Genomic DNA, 18475 nt, shown 5'->3' on the forward strand with positions numbered 1-18475 from the left:
CCCGTGCCCGTGTCCCGTTCCCGTGTGGCTGTGCCATGCCCGTGTCCGGTGCCGTGTCCCGTTCCCTGTGCCATTCCTGTGTCCGGTCCCGTTCCCTATGGCTGTGCCGTGTCCGTGTCCCGTTCCCCGTGACTGTGCCATTCCCGTGTCCGGTCCCGTTCCCGTGCCGCTGGGCCGGGTCCGTGTGGCTGTGCCATGCCCGTGTCCGGTACCGTGTCCCGTTCCCGTGCCGCTGGGCCGGGTCCGTGTGGCTGTGCCATGCCCGTGTCCGGTACCGTGTCCCGTTCCCGTGCCGCTGGGCCGGGTCCGTGTGGCTGTGCCATGCCCGTGTCCGGTACCGTGTCCCGTTCCCGTGCCGCTGGGCCGGGTCCGTGTGGCTGTGCCATGCCCGTGTCCGGTACCGTGTCCCGTTCCCGTGCCGCTGGGCCGGGTCCGTGTGGCTGTGCCATGCCCGTGTCCGGTACCGTGTCCCGTTCCCGTGCCGCTGGGCCGGGTCCGTGTGGCTGTGCCATGCCCGTGTCCGGTACCGTGTCCCGTTCCCGTGCCGCTGGGCCGGGTCCGTGTGGCTGTGCCATGCCCGTGTCCGGTACCGTGTCCCGTTCCCGTGCCGCTGGGCCGGGTCCGTGTGGCTGTGCCATGCCCGTGTCCGGTACCGTGTCCCGTTCCCGTGCCGCTGGGCCGGGTCCGTGTGGCTGTGCCATGCCCGTGTCCGGTACCGTGTCCCGTTCCCGTGCCGCTGGGCCGGGTCCGTGTGGCTGTGCCATGCCCGTGTCCGGTACCGTGTCCCGTTCCCGTGCCGCTGGGCCGGGTCCGTGTGGCTGTGCCATGCCCGTGTCCGGTACCGTGTCCCGTTCCCGTGCCGCTGGGCCGGGTCCGTGTGGCTGTGCCATGCCCGTGTCCGGTACCGTGTCCCGTTCCCGTGCCGCTGGGCCGGGTCCGTGTGGCTGTGCCATGCCCGTGTCCGGTACCGTGTCCCGTTCCCGTGCCGCTGGGCCGGGTCCGTGTGGCTGTGCCATGCCCGTGTCCGGTACCGTGTCCCGTTCCCGTGCCGCTGGGCCGGGTCCGTGTGGCTGTGCCATGCCCGTGTCCGGTACCGTGTCCCGTTCCCGTGCCGCTGGGCCGGGTCCGTGTGGCTGTGCCATGCCCGTGTCCGGTACCGTGTCCCGTTCCCGTGCCGCTGGGCCGGGTCCGTGTGGCTGTGCCATGCCCGTGTCCGGTACCGTGTCCCGTTCCCGTGCCGCTGGGCCGGGTCCGTGTGGCTGTGCCATGCCCGTGTCCGGTACCGTGTCCCGTTCCCGTGCCGCTGGGCCGGGTCCGTGTGGCTGTGCCATGCCCGTGTCCGGTACCGTGTCCCGTTCCCGTGCCGCTGGGCCGGGTCCGTGTGGCTGTGCCATGCCCGTGTCCGGTACCGTGTCCCGTTCCCGTGCCGCTGGGCCGGGTCCGTGTGGCTGTGCCATGCCCGTGTCCGGTACCGTGTCCCGTTCCCGTGCCGCTGGGCCGGGTCCGTGTGGCTGTGCCATGCCCGTGTCCGGTACCGTGTCCCGTTCCCGTGCCGCTGGGCCGGGTCCGTGTGGCTGTGCCATGCCCGTGTCCGGTACCGTGTCCCGTTCCCGTGCCGCTGGGCCGGGTCCGTGTGGCTGTGCCATGCCCGTGTCCGGTACCGTGTCCCGTTCCCGTGCCGCTGGGCCGGGTCCGTGTGGCTGTGCCATGCCCGTGTCCGGTACCGTGTCCCGTTCCCGTGCCGCTGGGCCGGGTCCGTGTGGCTGTGCCATGCCCGTGTCCGGTACCGTGTCCCGTTCCCGTGCCGCTGGGCCGGGTCCGTGTGGCTGTGCCATGCCCGTGTCCGGTACCGTGTCCCGTTCCCGTGCCGCTGGGCCGGGTCCGTGTGGCTGTGCCATGCCCGTGTCCGGTACCGTGTCCCGTTCCCGTGCCGCTGGGCCGGGTCCGTGTGGCTGTGCCATGCCCGTGTCCGGTACCGTGTCCCGTTCCCGTGCCGCTGGGCCGGGTCCGTGTGGCTGTGCCATGCCCGTGTCCGGTACCGTGTCCCGTTCCCGTGCCGCTGGGCCGGGTCCGTGTGGCTGTGCCATGCCCGTGTCCGGTACCGTGTCCCGTTCCCGTGCCGCTGGGCCGGGTCCGTGTGGCTGTGCCATGCCCGTGTCCGGTACCGTGTCCCGTTCCCGTGCCGCTGGGCCGGGTCCGTGTGGCTGTGCCATGCCCGTGTCCGGTACCGTGTCCCGTTCCCGTGCCGCTGGGCCGGGTCCGTGTGGCTGTGCCATGCCCGTGTCCGGTACCGTGTCCCGTTCCCGTGCCGCTGGGCCGGGTCCGTGTGGCTGTGCCATGCCCGTGTCCGGTACCGTGTCCCGTTCCCGTGCGGCTGTGCCGTGTCCGTGTCCCGTTCCCTGTGCCATTCCTGTGTCCGGTCCCGTTCCCTATGGCTGTGCCGTGTCCGTGTCCCGTTCCCTGTGACTGTGCCATTCCCGTGCCCGTGTCCGTGTCCCGTTCCCTGTGCCATTCCCGTGTCCGTGTCCCGTTCCCTGTGGCTGTGCCGTGTCCGTGTCCCGTTCCCCGTGACTGTGCCATTCCCGTGTCCGGTCCCGTTCCCGTGTCGCTGTGCCGTGTCCGTGTGGCTGTGCCCTTCCCGTGTGGCTGTGCCATTCCCGTGTCCGGTCCCGTTCCCGTGCGGCTGTGCCGTGTCCGGTCTCTGTCCCGGTGCCGTGCCCGGTGCCGCCGTGCCCACGCCGGCCGTGTGTGTCCCGCAGGGCTCCCGCCGGGCCATGGCCGCCGCCCGCTCGCTGCCGGGCCGTGCCGGGCCGTGCCCGCTGCAGTTCGCTCCGTTCAGCAGCGCGCTGGACGCGGGCTTCTGGCACGAGCTGACCCAGAGGAAACTCACCCAGTACCGGCTGGACGAGACCCCCAAGCTCATCAAGGGCTACTACTACAACGGTGAGCACCCCCCCGGGCTCTGCTGCCTCGGGCTCTCCTCTCAGTGTGTTTGCTCCTCCGCCGTGTTTCAGATGTTTGCTGAAACACTAGAAAGAGTAGCTGGGGGTTTTGTATGTTTCACTGTCATTTACATCAACAAAAAATGGAAATAACCTGAATGTTTTGGTTTAAAAGGAGATTTGTTGCTGCTTTTTTTGTCCAGGTGATCCTTTGGGTTTGCCAGCTCGCTTGACACTGGAGTTTAGTGCCTTTGATATGTAAGTACAGGCTGAGGTTTGCCTTCATTTCTGTGTGGAGACACTTTCCTGGCAAAAAACTGGTATATTAGTTACAGAAATCTACGTGAGAATAAATAACTCTACATGAGAATAAATAACTCTATGTGAGAAAAAGTAACTCTTCGTGAGAATAAATAAGTAACCTTTTTACCAAAGGTTTTTGTTGTTACAGTTACCATCATTTTCAGACCCATTTCCAATGGTCTTGCTGAGGTTTTGTCATGTGTTGGTACATCTTAAGGTCAGAAAAGACAATTTTCATGAGTAAATAAATAAATTAATGAACTTCATAACAGTGGAGAAACTGCTTTGAGTCACAAAAAAAAAAAAACCTCCTTCTGGCTGAATTTAATATATTCTGAATTCCCCTCCTTCTGGCTGAATTTAATATATTCTGAATTCTCAGATTCACTTACTTTCTACATGTATGTTTATATGAAATACTATTTTTTCCTCCCATCTCCTCAGCTTTTTGTATTAGGGAGGTTTTTTTTAGTCATTTGACTCCTTCCCTTATAGCTTAATTATGATTTCAAATAGTTTTTACAGTCCCTGGTTGTTACACTGCAATTTCTTCCAAAGTGGTTTCTGTTATGACTTGAAACATACCAGGTTTTGAAAGCAGTGTTAAAGGAGGCAATGAAATCAATCAGATGTGTAAAGTAAGGGACTATTGTAGGGTTTTACCTAATTTATCTCAAAAATAAAATACTGATTGCAAAGAGCAGCTTCTCCAGGTGATGATGTTACAAACTGTAGAAGCTGACCAATCTTTGGTTTGGGTTTCCTTTGGGATGTGTTTTAAACATCAAATTTTAACTAGCTCTTTATGTGAGTACAAAATTGGCATCTAAGTTCAGCCTAAATTAGCTTTTCCCAGTGCAAATCCCATTTGTCACAGGTAGCTTCTGTTTGAACAGAATGTAAAGGCTTCAATCCCTGATTTAGTGTCACTCTGCTTGGAGAGCACAGATGCCAGATGTGCTTTTGAAGCCATGATGGAGATGTGTGTTTGCACTGGTTGTTATTCCACCAATCCATGTTCATAAAGTTTAATTAATTTATTTAATGAATGGTAATTTTGTTGCTGTGCCTCATCTGATAATTGAAGTTAACACCACAAGATAGATGTTGCTGCTGCTGGCTGTGTTAATTCCCGGAGTTTTCCTTCTTTTTCCCAGGAATGCTTCAATACCAGCACGTTGCTGTCCTGCTTTTGGAACGTTGTATAACACCAACACTTTTGAGACTTTCAAATCCTGTGATAAGAAAGCACTCCTGGACAAGGAAGCAAATGAGGTGAGATTTAAAATCAAATCACAGAGTGTTTCCAAATCCTTTCTACCCCTTGAAGTGCTTCACACTCTGCCCCAAATTTGGAGATACTCCAGTCCTGAGTAGCCTCAGGATTTACCTCATTCTAGAAGGATGTTTGGTGTTTGCTTTTTACTGTTCTCTACAAAAAATCAGAACCTAATTTAGTTAATGATAACTAATTCTACATGGAGAATTCCATCACATTTTAAGCTCTGCAATGCTCTTGGAGCTGCCAGGGACTTGAATTCTGTAGAGTGCATATTTAAAATCTGTGTTAATTCCCAAAAACCAGCAGTGCCTGGTTTAAATCTTAGATTACTATAATTTATCTGTGACAAAAAGATGGGGATGCTCCACAGCAGCAAGAAGCCTGAGATAATAAAACAAAAAAAAGATGGGTGAGAGGGTCTGGTCTGCCTGCACTGTTAATTTAGTGTCATGGCCTGGGGAGAGGTGAAAGTCAAATTTAAGATGCTTTACTTTGACCTGTGCTTGATTCCTTTAATTAATTACCTCATGTAATAAAGTTTTCATGCATTTCCAAACTAGGAATTTTTTGCATTCCTGTGGCCTTGTAATTCCCTGTTGTCTGACCTTTAAAATCCTTTTAACGCAGATAGTTGTATGAATAAATTCAGTTTAAAAAAATGTCAATGAAGGTTTATCTCCAGACTTTAAAGGTGGCTGGAAGAATTACAGATTTTTGCAGCTGTTCTCATGTTCTCCTGGTGTTTCTCTGCCCTTTTTCTTCCTTCTTGTCCCCACAATCCATGGCAGATCTGGGAATCAATCAAATCTGGAGCTGCACTGGAGAACCCAATGCTCTTGAACAGGTTCCTGCTGCTGACATTTGCAGTGAGTACAGATAATTTGTGTCTCTTACTTGTAGTGGAAGTAGTGGAATAGTTTCTTTTTAAGAGTATTCATATATTTTGTATCAGTGATAATGCTGCATTAATATATTTTTATATTATTTTCTACAAATATATGAGATTACCTGGTAGCCTTACAGATATCAGTAGAAGTAGAGCAGCTGTTTTATATTGAATAAATTGAAAGCTTTACTAAATGTTCCAGCTAACAAAGTCTGAAGGACTGTACACACATTGTCTGTTTAAATCTTAAATTAAAACATATACCGAGAATGGAAGTATTTTAGTATTTTTATGATTTTTCTAAAATCATTGTGAGGTAAAGACCCCTGTGGTTCCCATGGTTCAAATAATAAACCATTAATTTTAATTAGTGTTATATAATTTATTTTTATATATCTCTTTATTACCTAATTTTACCATTTTTTCCCCCTTAGGATTTAAAGAAATATCATTTCTATTACTGGTTTTGCTACCCTGCTCTCTGCTTCCCTGATGGAATTCAGATAACTCAGAAGCCTGTCTGTCTTGGGGACAGGTTCTCACTAAATCAGGTATTCAAAATCCTAAAGATTGTGACTTCTGCAATACTGAGCTTTAAAACGCAATATTTTTTTGTCAACACATCCTGAATTAATTGTAGACTCTAATTTCTTTTTAAAACTTCACTTTTTTTATTTCCATGTTGGTTTCTTGATTACCTTTTGTTCCATGATTGTTTAAGTTATCTCAGTTTAGGTGCAGATATGGCAAACAGCTCTTCTTCAAGAGATGATTATATTTCCATGTTGGTTTCTTGTTTACCTTTTGTTTCATGATTATTCAAGTTATCTCAGTTTAGGTGCAGATATGGCAAGCTCTTCTTCAAGAGATGATTATGCTAAGTTGTATATTTTGTATTTATTTTTGAGATATATATGTTAATCTGTATATAAAATGAAAATAAATATGTAGTTATGTATACAGCTTTGGTTTTGAAACTCATTTATAAAAACCTTTATAAAGGGCATCCCCTCAGTGAGCCAACTTATTAAAATTACAAAATTATTAACAAAATGCATGTTCAGGGAAGAAAAAGAAGGTTTTTTTATGTTTTAGGAAAAAAATTAAGCAAATTTTAGTTTTTTCGTACTACAGTGCAGAATTGTTGAAACTGTTGGTTCAGCTGTGTTTGCACTTTCAGATCCAAGCCCTGCAGAAAGCCTATGATGACCTCTGCCAGGAGGAGGGGGTGACAGCCCTGCCTTATTTTTTAATCAAGTATCATGATAATTCTGTCATGATATCCCTGCTGAAAAAGTGGGATGGCTTCTTTCAAGACCAAGAAGGAAAGGTAATGAGAATTTTATGTAATTTTATATAGTTAAATGTTTAATCTGTGAATAATTTGAGGCTTTAATGCTGAGCTGGGCACGGTGCTTGTGTCTTGAGGGTGGCTGTAAAGAGATTTTTCTGCTGTTTTCCCATTGATTTGTTCTCTTGCTAGCCTGTGCCCTGTCACTTTTTGATCATCCCAAAATCAGTGCAGAATTCTGAGTTGAGAGCAAGGCTTCGGTTCCTGGTCTTCCCTCATAATTGTGTTTTTAAAGCAATCAAGGTACATTTACTGCAGGAAACATCCAGTGTCCCTGAAGAGGCCAAGCTTAATAAATCTCAAATCTGTGGCAAAAGCTTGAGGAAAACCTGGTGTGACCATGGACTAAATATTTATATATATGCAGAATGTGTCTGTAGACCTGCCTTGTCCAGAAGTTTTATTTAAAAATGCCAAATACCCTTTGCATGACTGTGGATGGAGGAGTTCTCATGTAGAACAATTTGATTTGCAGGTGACAGTTGGAGTTTATGATCCTTGCAATTTATCCCAGTACCCAGGATGGCCACTGAGAAACTTCCTGATCCTGGCAGCCCACAAATGGTATCTATTTTATTCTTTCCCACAAAGAGTATTTATTGGTTGATATTAAATGAGATTATTTTCTCCATGGCATTTCACTCATATCCCCCACCTGAGATTTTGTTTTTTCCCTTGACACTATCTGCTTGGAGTGATTCTGATTTTGTGCATTATTCTGTTTCTTACTTCTGTCTGTCACAAATTCCTGTTTATCCTAATCCTCACATGGCTGCATGCACCTGGGAATGCCAGCTCCACACCCTGCCAGCTGTGTCAAATCTTGTTCAAAATACTCTGTGAATTTATAGAAATAATTAGTGTCAAGTAATAGCAGGCTTACACTTTAAAAAACAGATATTAGTAGGTTTTCTCCTTGAACCACTTGATTTTTTTTTTGGTGGGGAGAAGACAAGACAGTTTTATACTTACACTTTCAAAACAGATATTAGTAGGTTTTCTCCTTGTACCACTTGATTTTTTTTTTTTTTGGTGGGGAGAAGACAAGACAGTTTTATACTATGGGTTTTGAAAAAAAGGATTTAATTTATTGAATGCATTTGGGTTGCAAAACTGTACAAAACTGTAAATAGGTTGCACTTCCATAGTTTTGAGTGTTACATTTACTCAGCCTTGGGTTGAGAAGTAATTTGGGTTGCTGGAGCAAAACTGTAATTAGGTTGCACTTCCATAGTTTTGAGTGTTACATTTACTCAGCCTTGGGTTGAGAAGGTTTTAGGCACTAAAATTCTCATTTTCTGTTTGGGGGTTTGAACCATAAGGAGGAAAAATTATGTATATAGAGAACTCAGAGAATCATGGTGCTGCAGCAGTCCCAGCATGTCACCTGATGTGTGCTCTGGTGCTTTTCTGCTTTTTATCCCTCTAAATCTGCAGTTTGTCCAGTGCTGGATAAATGCAAGGACAGGCTGACAGTGTCATTCCTTTGGAGCTGTGTCACACCAAACCATTTCTTACACTTCAGGAATTATTTCTCTTTCTGTACCTGATAAAGACAACAATGTCTCATTCAGAACCTGCAAAGGACTAAATCTGTGTGAAATGGTGTTAAAACAAGTCCCTTTTCTATTAAAGAAATTGCATGTCTGTCTGTGTTTCTCTTTTATTTGACTGGCAGGGGCAGTGCCCTGCAGAGGCTTGAAGTGCTCTGCTTCAGAGACAGGACCATGCAAGGGGTGAGAGACATCTCACACAGCATCATCTTTGAAATCAAACTTCCAGAGGCACCCCTGGGCCCGGGTAAGCCATTAAAAAACCTTATTTCCCCTTTTTTCCCTCCTTCTTAATCACTGCTGACATGGCAAAATAAATTACTGCTACAAAATTGTTGCTTATGCTAAGTTGTTTCAAATGGATTTTAAAATGTTTGAATTTGTTAAATGCCTCTAAAGGAAATGGTTCCTTTTTCAACAAAGAAAGAAGAGAGAATTTTCTCTCAAATTTTTTTTCCTCCTGTAATTGTATTTCTAATTGAAAACTAAGGAAGGTCCTGCTGGTAACATAGAAAATACAATAAAACAGCAGTTTGTGTCATTTTCTCTTGTTGAATTTGTATACAGTCCCTCAGGTAGGAAAAAAATGATAGTCAATTTATGGGATGCAAAATTTCTGGAGAATTTCTACAAAATTGTTGCTTATGCCAAGTTGTTTCAAATTGATTTTAAAATGTTTGAATTTCTGTTCAATGTCTCTGAAGGAAATGGTTCCTTTTTCAACAAAGAAAGAAGAGGGAATATTCTCCCTTAATTTTTTCCTCCTGTAATTGTGTTTTTAATTGAAAACAGGAAGGAAAGTCCTGCTGGTAGCATAGAAAATACAATAAAACAGCAGTTTATGTCATTTTCTCTTGTTGAATTTGTATACAGTCCCTCAGGTAGGAAAAAAATGATAGTCAATTTATGGGATGCAAAATTTCTGGAGAATTTCTAAAATGATAAAAACCTGCCCCATAGTGACACATCCAGGTGTATTTTAAAGCAGCAGACTTGAAATGCTAAAACATAATCTCAGATTCAATTTCTAGGTGCAGGACAGTATCACAGAATTGCTCTACCTCAGGCAAAAAGTTCTGAATGCTTCCGATGTCATTGTTGCAAATTATTTATATATAATTTCTATATAATTATGATACATAATTCTGCACCGAATTTGCAGATGGGGTCTAGGGACCATGGAATGATGACTGAAATTGGCCAAATTGACTGAATTGTGAATTTACTGAGCTTGACATTAAAGATTTGATGGTGACTGATGCCAGCTCTGTGTTGGGTTTGAAACTGAGCGGGCAAAAGCAGCACAGGGGACACCTGAAAGCAAAACAATTCTCCTGGAACTTTCAACTGATGTAAACAGCAAAATTTGTTCAAGGACAAGTTATTTACTGGCAGGTTTAAAATAAGGTTTTTCCCAACAGGGTTAAGTCCAAAAAAATTTGTTATTTTCTGTCCTGAGATATTAAGGTTTTTATTCTTTCTTTCTTTTATTCTTTGCTTGTTTGTTTGTTTTGTTTGGTTTGGTTGTTTTTGGGTTTTATTTTTCTTTTGTGTTTTAAATATTTTAAATAGATTGTCCAAAAGCTGTTGGATGGGAGAAAAACCAAAAGGGAGGCATGGGGCCACGGATGGTGAACCTCAGTGAATGCATGGATCCAAAAAGGTTTGGTTTTTTTCTTTTAAATTCCCATAGTTTTCTTCAGTTGGGTTTAAGCCATAGCAAGTTGAAATGTGAAATATGTAAGAATATGCAGTAAAACATCCACTGGATATTGTCTGGACTTTGTTTTGGAGGTAAGGACCTTCACAGAGCAATGCACTGCCTGCAGCAGAAATCTTGGCAATTTTGGACTCTAGTTGAGAATTCTGGATGCATTTATTTACAACTGAGTGAAATGTAGGTCAGAGTGTTGCAGGCCTGTGGGAATTTGATTGAATTCCATAACCTGCAGGGTGTTAATGAAACTAAGCATGAAAATAAGTTCATCCTTTGGGGTTTGTCAGAGTGGGACAGGAAGGAGCTCAGGAAATGTGAATTTAATAATTTTTATCATTCTGTTTGTGCATGAATTTAAAAGAATGAGGTTACAGAATGTCTGCATGTGTCCTTGCCTTGGAAAAACAACTTCTTCTGATGGTTCAGGTTCAGCCCATTAAGTAAAGCCATTTTTGCCAAGCATTTGTGGAAATTCTCAGAGTCTTCACAGATATTCAATAAAGTTCATCTCAGAGTTCTTAATTCTTTAGGTCTCTTGACCTTCTTTACTTGTGTAAATTATCCAAGTGCTTCCCAAAGAGGTGTTGGTAAAATGCCAACCTTGATAATTGCCATTTAAATCCTTCTTGGGCAAATAACTTTCTGGATGCTGAAAAGATTTTATTTATGGTGTGTGAGGGAATGAAACTTGCAGGAATCTGAGAGCTGTGGTGGTCTGGCCTAGCGAGAGCTTTAACACCCTGTGTTCTGATGGATATAAAAATCTGCCCCTTGCTTGAACACAGATTTCCTACTTCATTTTCTTTCTCAAACTTCCAGAAAGAACAGCCCACATGCTTTAGGGCAAGTGGAATATTTCAAGTTAAGGGCAGGTGTAACTGGATACAGGAAACCAGCTAGTTTAAAAAAGAAACAAAAATTTATGGAAAATTATCTGTCTTAGCACTCGGCTTAACAGGAATCTTGGCTGAGACACCATTTTTATTTTCATCCTTGCATCAATTTTATTACTAAAATTCTAGTTGGAATTGTAACTTTTTCAGAAGCCCTTTTCTGTTTGTTTTCCATATTACCTATGTGTTACACTGCTGAATTCTTTCTCTCTTTAAAAAAAATTGTTAAAAATTAATTCATTCAGCTGAGATGTCAGTTATTCTTTTGTTGGAGAAGCACAGGAGGGTTCAGAGTTGTTGTTATTTATTCATGGCACAGGTTGGCAGAATCATCTGTGGATCTGAATTTGAAGTTGATGTGCTGGAGGTTGGTGCCTACTCTGGATTTGGAGAAGATTGTGGCTGCCAAGTGTCTGCTGCTGGGAGCTGGCACCCTGGGCTGTAGTGTTGCAAGGACCTTGATGGTAAATCCTTTATCTCACAAATAATCTCCTGCTTCTCATAAATTCTGTATTCTTTATTTTTTTTGTCCAGCTGCCATTAAACATTAGAGACAAATTTTATACTGTGCATCAGAATACACAGAATGCACATGAGATATATTATAAATTTCAGGGAAGATCTATACCTACTGGAAATAAATAACTCAAGTGCTGCTGACATGAGATAGTAAGGGAACCTTGGCAGAATATTTTGACTTGATATTAAAAAAAAGAGATTCTGGAACAAATTAACAAGCTATAAAGACCAAATTCACAGTGAAGCACTTGAAATAACTGTGCTGGTAATTCCTTTCAGGGATGTTCACCCTTTGCCACTGAATTCAGCAGGGTTTCAGGGATTTCTATTAAATGCTATATTTTTATATATATATATATATATGTATATAAAAATATATATATATAATATATATATATTTAGCAACCAAATTTTCTGTTCCCTTATTTCAGTCACCTCGAATAATTGCAAAAACTTTTGTAGCTTAAAAATTTGGACAAAAACTCAATGTTGAGTGTGTGGCATTCCTCAAAAACATTTTCCAAGGCTGTTGTAATTATCTTTATTAACTTGGGTTCTCCTTTAGGGCTGGGGGGTGAGGAAAATCACTTTTGTGGACAATGCAAAGATCTCCTACTCCAACCCTGTGCGGCAGCCGCTCTACGAGTTCGAGGATTGCCTGAGTGGGGGCAAGCCCAAGGCTCTGGCAGCAGCAGACAGGCTGCAGAAAATCTTCCCAGGAGTGGTAAGATCATTATTTCCATGTTGCTGTCACTGGGCAAACAAAACAAAACAAAAAAACTCCAAAAAGTGACTTTAAATTGCTATTCCAAGTTTTAATAGTTAAATGTTAAAAACACTATGCAGGTGTTCTGAAATATTTCAGTTGGTTACTGAAATATTTTACTTCAAATATCCCTTCCTGGTAACTTTTTTGAGGTAAATATTTGTAGTAATGAAATATAATTAAGGATCATTAAGTTGTTTTGTAGTTTGTTGATAGCGAAGTGAAATTTTTTTCCTGCCTAGGGTGTCCTAAAGAGATTTGAGTAATGCCAGGTCAGACATATTAGTTGTCTACTATGGGAGCAGGTCCTGAGGGAAGTAATAAATATAGTTTTGAGATTTTCTATTGTGTTTTAGATCCTAAATTTGCAATCTCCTCTAAATTGATTTTCTGCATTAGAAGACATAGCTTAGTTTTTAACTTCGAGCAAATGGAACAACATATTGTCCCCCTATTTAAATGTCTTTCTAGTATTTTATGAGATTGAAACTAAATATTTTGGATAATTTGGAGGCATTTTAAAACTTTTCTTAGATTGCTGAGATTTTGTGACTCTTTGGAATGAGCATTATCTTTCTTTGGGGATATGTATGGACATTTACTCCTCCTTAAAATAATGCAAATGTGCCCTTTGAGCTCTTTTTGCCATTGCTGGGCTGCCAAAATGCACCTCAGCCACTTTGCCTGGTGACTGCTGCCTTTGTTTTGAGGGACAGTTATTCAAATAAAATTGTTGGAGCTGCCAGGCTTGTCTGTATCCCTACAGCTACAATGCCTAGGTTGAGCTTTTTTGCAATTCTGGTAGGATTTTGGCATTTATAAACCACATTGACCATTTTGTGGTGCAGTTAATTCCATCTTGTTTATTTTAATTTATTAAAAAAAATTGCCCTCCTGAGTCACCAGCAGTGTGAGTTGAGCTGATCTAATCAATCTGCACTTGTGCAGCACGGGCTTGATGGGTTATCCATGGATACTTTACTCAGGCACAGCATGGATTAAGTTCTGTATTCCTACCACAGCCTTTTGGAGGAGATGATGACACTGAAATTAAAGCCTGCCCCAGCAATTTCCTGATGGCTGTGGTGATGGTGCAGAGGGGATAAAAAGTTGGAGCCTTTGGTATGGTTAATGCAGCTGTTACCCACAGTCATTTCTCCAAGCTGCTAGATGGGCCTGGTTCTTTTTATCCTCAGGGAGATTTATGTATTTATGTATGTTATTTATGTATGTTATTTATGTATGTTATTTATGTATGTATGACCCTTCTGGTCATTTGACTCACCTGGATTTATGAGTTGTGCTGGTCATCAACTGGTCTGTGCAAAAGCACATTCCCCCAACCTTCCTTTCCTCTCTTTCCATGGAATTTTGTGCTTGGTTCATCCAGTTTTTACATTTTGGTTCTTAATTTTTCCTGCAGTGCCAAGCAGGGAGGCTTTGGAAAGGCTTGTTCTTCTGTAACATAAATGAGGGATCCATCCTTCCCTTCCAGCAGATGGCTGGCAGCTTGTGCTGACACATTTCCAGAGGAGTGAATTAATTGTTTGCATTGTACATGCATTGTGTAGATGTTTCTTTGGCTCAATATTTGCTTTCAGTGTGTCCTGCCCAAGAAAGGGGCTGGACGAGAGAGATGTTTCTGTCACAGGAGCAAATCCTCCAGCCTCTGCACAGTGTGAGCCTCCAGCTCTGCAAAAAAAAGTGCTTTTTGCTGTCTCAGTTTCCCACACGACTTTGGAATTACAGGGAAATCATCTGAGGCTGTTCTCCTCCTCAGGAACTGAAAATAAGGAGCAGTGTGTGTGATCCTGCACATGGCTGTGACTGAGGCAGGATTCAGCAGCAGAAATACAAACTGAAGCCTGTTAAAATGATGTGGGAAGGGGCTGGAAAGAGAATCACGACACAAGTTTTAATCACAGATCATGATCACATGTAAATGTGGCTGCTTGGCTTTGGGGTGCTGTGTGTAACCCCGGGGATCAGGAGCAGTTCCACTCTGTTCCTGTAGGGATTTGCTAGGCCTGCTAAGACTCAGAGTCTGTTCTGCATAAATCCAGCCTGAGAAACCCCAGCACTGTTCCTCAGTGCAGCACTGCCACACAGAGAGGTGCACGGGGCAGAGCTGCCCTTCTGACAACGGGGACTTGAATTTGTGTCTGCTCTGTGTTCAATTTTACACCTGTTTGCTCACAAGGTTACCTTCTGAACTGCTGGTTTTCTCTCTGCCTCTCTCTAGAGCTCTGAGGGTTATAACATGAGCATCCCCATGCCAGGCCACCCGGTGAACTTCTCGGAGGTGACCATGGCCCAGGCTCGGAAGGACGTGGCGCAGCTGGAGGAGCTCATCGAAGCCCACGACGTGGTGTTCCTGCTGATGGACACCAGGGAGAGCCGCTGGCTGCCTGCTGTCATCGCAGCCAGCAAGAGAAAGGTGTGCCCCCTTCACTGCCTTTCCTTCCCTTCCCTTCCCTTCCTCATCGAAGGCCACGATGTGTTGTGTCTGCTGAAGGACACCAGGGAGAGCCACTGGCTCTCATTGCAGCCAGCAAGAGGAGGGTGTGCTGCCAACCCCTTCATTGCCTCCCCTTTCTTTTCTCCTTTCCTTTTCCCTTTCCTTTCCCTTCCTCATCGATGGCCAACCCATTCATTGCCTGCCCTTTCATTCCACCTTTGTCCTAAACCCATTTCTGTCCCTGAGCAATGGACTTCTTTCTTTATAGCTGAAATAAGCTTCCCTTTGCCAGTGGAGAGATCAGTGTCCCCTTACTGAGGGCTTCACTGGATCACAGCTTCAGGTGTAAGGGTGTGTAACTTGATAATTCATCAGTTCCCTCTTATTCCTCCTGGCCTTTCTTGCACCTGTGGTCTTTCTTTCTGCTGTAGCTGTCGAAAAACAGCACAGAAATGTCAAAAAAAGCAAGTTTGCAAAGCTTGTTGTCTCCTTACCGAAAATCTGATTCCATTCCCCAGAGGACTGACTCTCCATGTTTATTAAAAAATAAATATCAATAATGTTAACCCATCACACAGCCCAGGCAGGGTGTTCCTGGTACTGTGTTTGTACTGCTCGTGGACACAAAATTCCTGCTACCTACTGGGCAACAATTTGCTGGGAGCAGGAATTTGAGGCAGAATGTGAATAAAGCAATTTCTAAGCTTTCTGTTCTCCACCAGAGCTGCCAATATGAGCATCGTGAAGTTCACTTTATAAATCTCTTGGGAGTTTGAAAACAATTCAAATCAGCCAACTCCCAATTATTCTGTGAGTTGGCTGATTTTTATTATTACTTACTATAATTACCACAAAATCTTCATGTTGTTTTGGTACCATACAGCAGTTTTTCTTCAAATCAACCCAAACTCTACTTTCAAATGGGTTAACAGTTTTTCAAAAATTCAGTTTTAAAATTTCAAAATTTGAAGCTGGGAAGTTCCAGGGCCAGCATACTCTTCCCTGTGGTATGGTTGGGAATTTCCAGCAATATGTGGAGTTTTTTGTGCATATTTTATTTGAATCCTGTCTGGTTCAATCAGGATAGAGTGGTTTTATGATTTCCAAGACTTCCTTCCCATGTTTTCTTATTCAGCAGTGCCCCTCTACATTTTTCTTGCATATTTGTGTAATTTTGAAACTTTTTGTGACATTTCTCTGTTATTCCATGGTACAGTGTGTTTGCATGACAGTTGGTTGATTTGATAACATCACTTACATCTGAGGAGATAGAATTCTCTGTCACTGAAAAAACACAGCAGGGAAATCTCGAGGTGTCCAAGCAAACACTCAGTATTTTATGTTGCTGCTCTAAATGTAATTTTGTGTGGCACCTGCAGATCTCAAGTATTGCACAGTTTGGTCTCAAAAAGAAAATAAAGAAGATGGTGAGAGATGATTTTTGTGAAATGCACACCACCAGGTCCATGGTAGCAAGTTGAGTTGTTCTCCCCACTCCACCATTCAAGTGCCCTGGGGATCTTTGCCACTCCTGCATTCCTTCCCCAAAACAAGCACCTCAGACAAACCTGCCCTTCAAATGCTGAATCCTCATGTCAGATGTTAAAACTGCTCCTGCTGAGTACTGGAACTTGTTAAAATTTGCTTGTTTTTTCTTTTTGTTAATCCATGCCAAAAGATACTGTTCCATTTGTCTCTTATACTTCTCTATGGTCTCTTTATCAAAACCAGATGATTTTTTTAATTAAGGCTAAATCAATTAGAATGAAATATTTGCCTGCCTGTAAACTGAGAAAAAACAGTTGATTGCAGTGGGAATTTTTTAACAACATTAGTAATTTCTGCTAATACCAGCATATTCAGGTTTTACAGGTAGATGCAGTGAGAAGATGCACTCTTTTAATTGCTGTAGCCTTGCACAGATTCAACAGCAGGGTTCCACTTCAGGACTGAGGAAAAATGAACTACTCCAAGGCTGAAAGAGAATATGCAGAAATAATTGGAACTACTGTGAATGATGATGAGACTGAAAGCTTGCTAATTAAGATGACTAATTGTTGAGAGAGCTCCCCTCAGAGTTCTTCTTTTAAATAATTCCTGGCTGGAAGAATGGAAAACGAGGAAGTGCTGCACCAGAATTTCTATCAACAGGAGCTGCATATGAAGCAGGGCATCTTCCTTTGTATTTGACTGGCTGCAGTCATCACTGTGTTGATACTTGTGCTCCAGATTCCACTGTGCACTTGCCACAAAGTGGAGAGAAAGGGGAAATGAGGACAGAGGAATTGTGCACACAGCTGCTCCTGCTCCCCATGTGACTAAGCAGATGCAGATGAAGCCCATAAGTAATCATTAATTGCTTTCCTTACTGAGCAGAAATTGCTTTGGATAACAGATGGCATTTCATTGCTTGAAGCTGCTGTTGCTTTTTTGTCACAAGTTTGTGTAACAACTAGAGGGAGTCATTCATTGGGATCAAATTGCCCTGAAAGGCTCAGAAAAGGACAAGGTCTTGTGACTTTCTGAAACAGACTTTTATTTTGGTTTTGGTTTTTTCTAAGGGTTTGGCAGCTGGAATTCTGCACCTTTCAGAAACTGTTGTTTATGGCTAAGGTGGTACATATGCAGTTAATGGGTTGCTCATCCATCTACAGCGTGTGGGCTTTTTGGCATTTATAGTGAATAAAAACCTCAAGGCTGCTTTTTTCTTCCCCTCCCTTTTTGGCTCACTTGAAATCTGTTGTTCTCTCTTTATTGTTCACAGTTGGTCATCAATGCTGCCTTGGGATTTGACACTTTTGTTGTTATGAGACATGGCCTAAAGAAACCAAAACAGCAAGAATCTGGTGATTCACATTTCAGCAACACTTCTGCTTCTTCTGATCTGCTGGGATCCTCACTGTTCTCAAATATCCCTGGCTACAAACTGGGCTGCTACTTCTGCAATGATGTTGTGGCACCAGGGGATGTGAGTAGAACCTTATGCAAATGGTGATTATAGCTCTCTTTTAAAAGTTGGAACTCAAATTTTTATTTGGTTTTAATGGTGTTTCCTAAAGGGATCTGCGCTGTGCTGATGCTCATGAGGTAAAGAAATAGCAGATTTTTATTTGGAAGATCACAGATGTGAATTGCACAGCACTAGAGGTGCTTTGTACAGGGCAGCTGGTTCCTTTGGGGCTCTTTTGCCTTCCCTTCAGAGCTGTCTGTGTTTGTAGTCCACCAGGGATCGGACATTGGACCAGCAGTGCACGGTCAGCCGGCCTGGACTGGCCATGGTGGCTGGAGCCCTGGCAGTGGAGCTCATGGTTTCTGTGCTGCAGCATCCAGAAGGGTGAGCCATTGCTGTTCTCTGAGAAATCAGACCAGGCTAATAGACTCTGTAGTGAGGAGGAGGAATTACACCTCAAGAAGGACAATTCTGTGAGGGGTAACGTCTGTAAATTAATGCAATGTGCAGTTTTGGAGGGAACTGCTTCATCAAGGCTTAAGTTTTTCATCTCTCTCTGAATTTAACCTCAGAAAAATATTAAGAATCTTTCAAAAGATGAAAATGATGCTATTAGTAATCTTGGATCCCCTTTCCCCCTTTCCTTTTTCCTTTTCCCTTCCCTGTGATGAGGACCTGTTGTAAGGTGTGGCATTCACATGAAGGGCTTCAAGATAAGCCCTGTGTTGCAAATCTTATTTAAAACTCTATCTGTGATACAGAAATTACTCTGAAATTCTGCATCTTGAACCTCAGGCTTGTTTTCTCTCTTTAAAACCTGTGAGAGAAAAATTGACTTAGGAGTTGAAGATGAGT

General features: G+C 44.0%; 1 protein-coding gene across 1 annotated transcript in view; it reads left to right on the top strand.

Annotated features, from left to right (window-relative positions):
* The window catches only part of ATG7 (autophagy related 7), a 34851-nt gene that overhangs the window by 1479 nt on the left and 14897 nt on the right, over positions 1-18475 (top strand). The window contains exons 2-15 of the mRNA XM_039708473.1: positions 2760-2943; positions 3146-3200; positions 4403-4520; positions 5316-5393; positions 5848-5964; positions 6594-6743; positions 7240-7328; positions 8443-8564; positions 9890-9980; positions 11247-11391; positions 12012-12170; positions 14455-14649; positions 17435-17638; positions 17889-18004. Of these exons, the coding sequence (XP_039564407.1) occupies positions 2775-2943; positions 3146-3200; positions 4403-4520; positions 5316-5393; positions 5848-5964; positions 6594-6743; positions 7240-7328; positions 8443-8564; positions 9890-9980; positions 11247-11391; positions 12012-12170; positions 14455-14649; positions 17435-17638; positions 17889-18004 (1808 nt within the window). The 5' untranslated portion in view covers positions 2760-2774. The remainder of the gene's footprint in view (positions 1-2759; positions 2944-3145; positions 3201-4402; positions 4521-5315; positions 5394-5847; positions 5965-6593; positions 6744-7239; positions 7329-8442; positions 8565-9889; positions 9981-11246; positions 11392-12011; positions 12171-14454; positions 14650-17434; positions 17639-17888; positions 18005-18475) is intronic.

This window comes from Passer montanus, unplaced genomic scaffold, assembly GCF_014805655.1.
Source record: "Passer montanus isolate IOZ18808 unplaced genomic scaffold, ASM1480565v1 scaffold202, whole genome shotgun sequence".
Classification (NCBI taxonomy): Eukaryota; Metazoa; Chordata; class Aves; order Passeriformes; family Passeridae; genus Passer; species Passer montanus.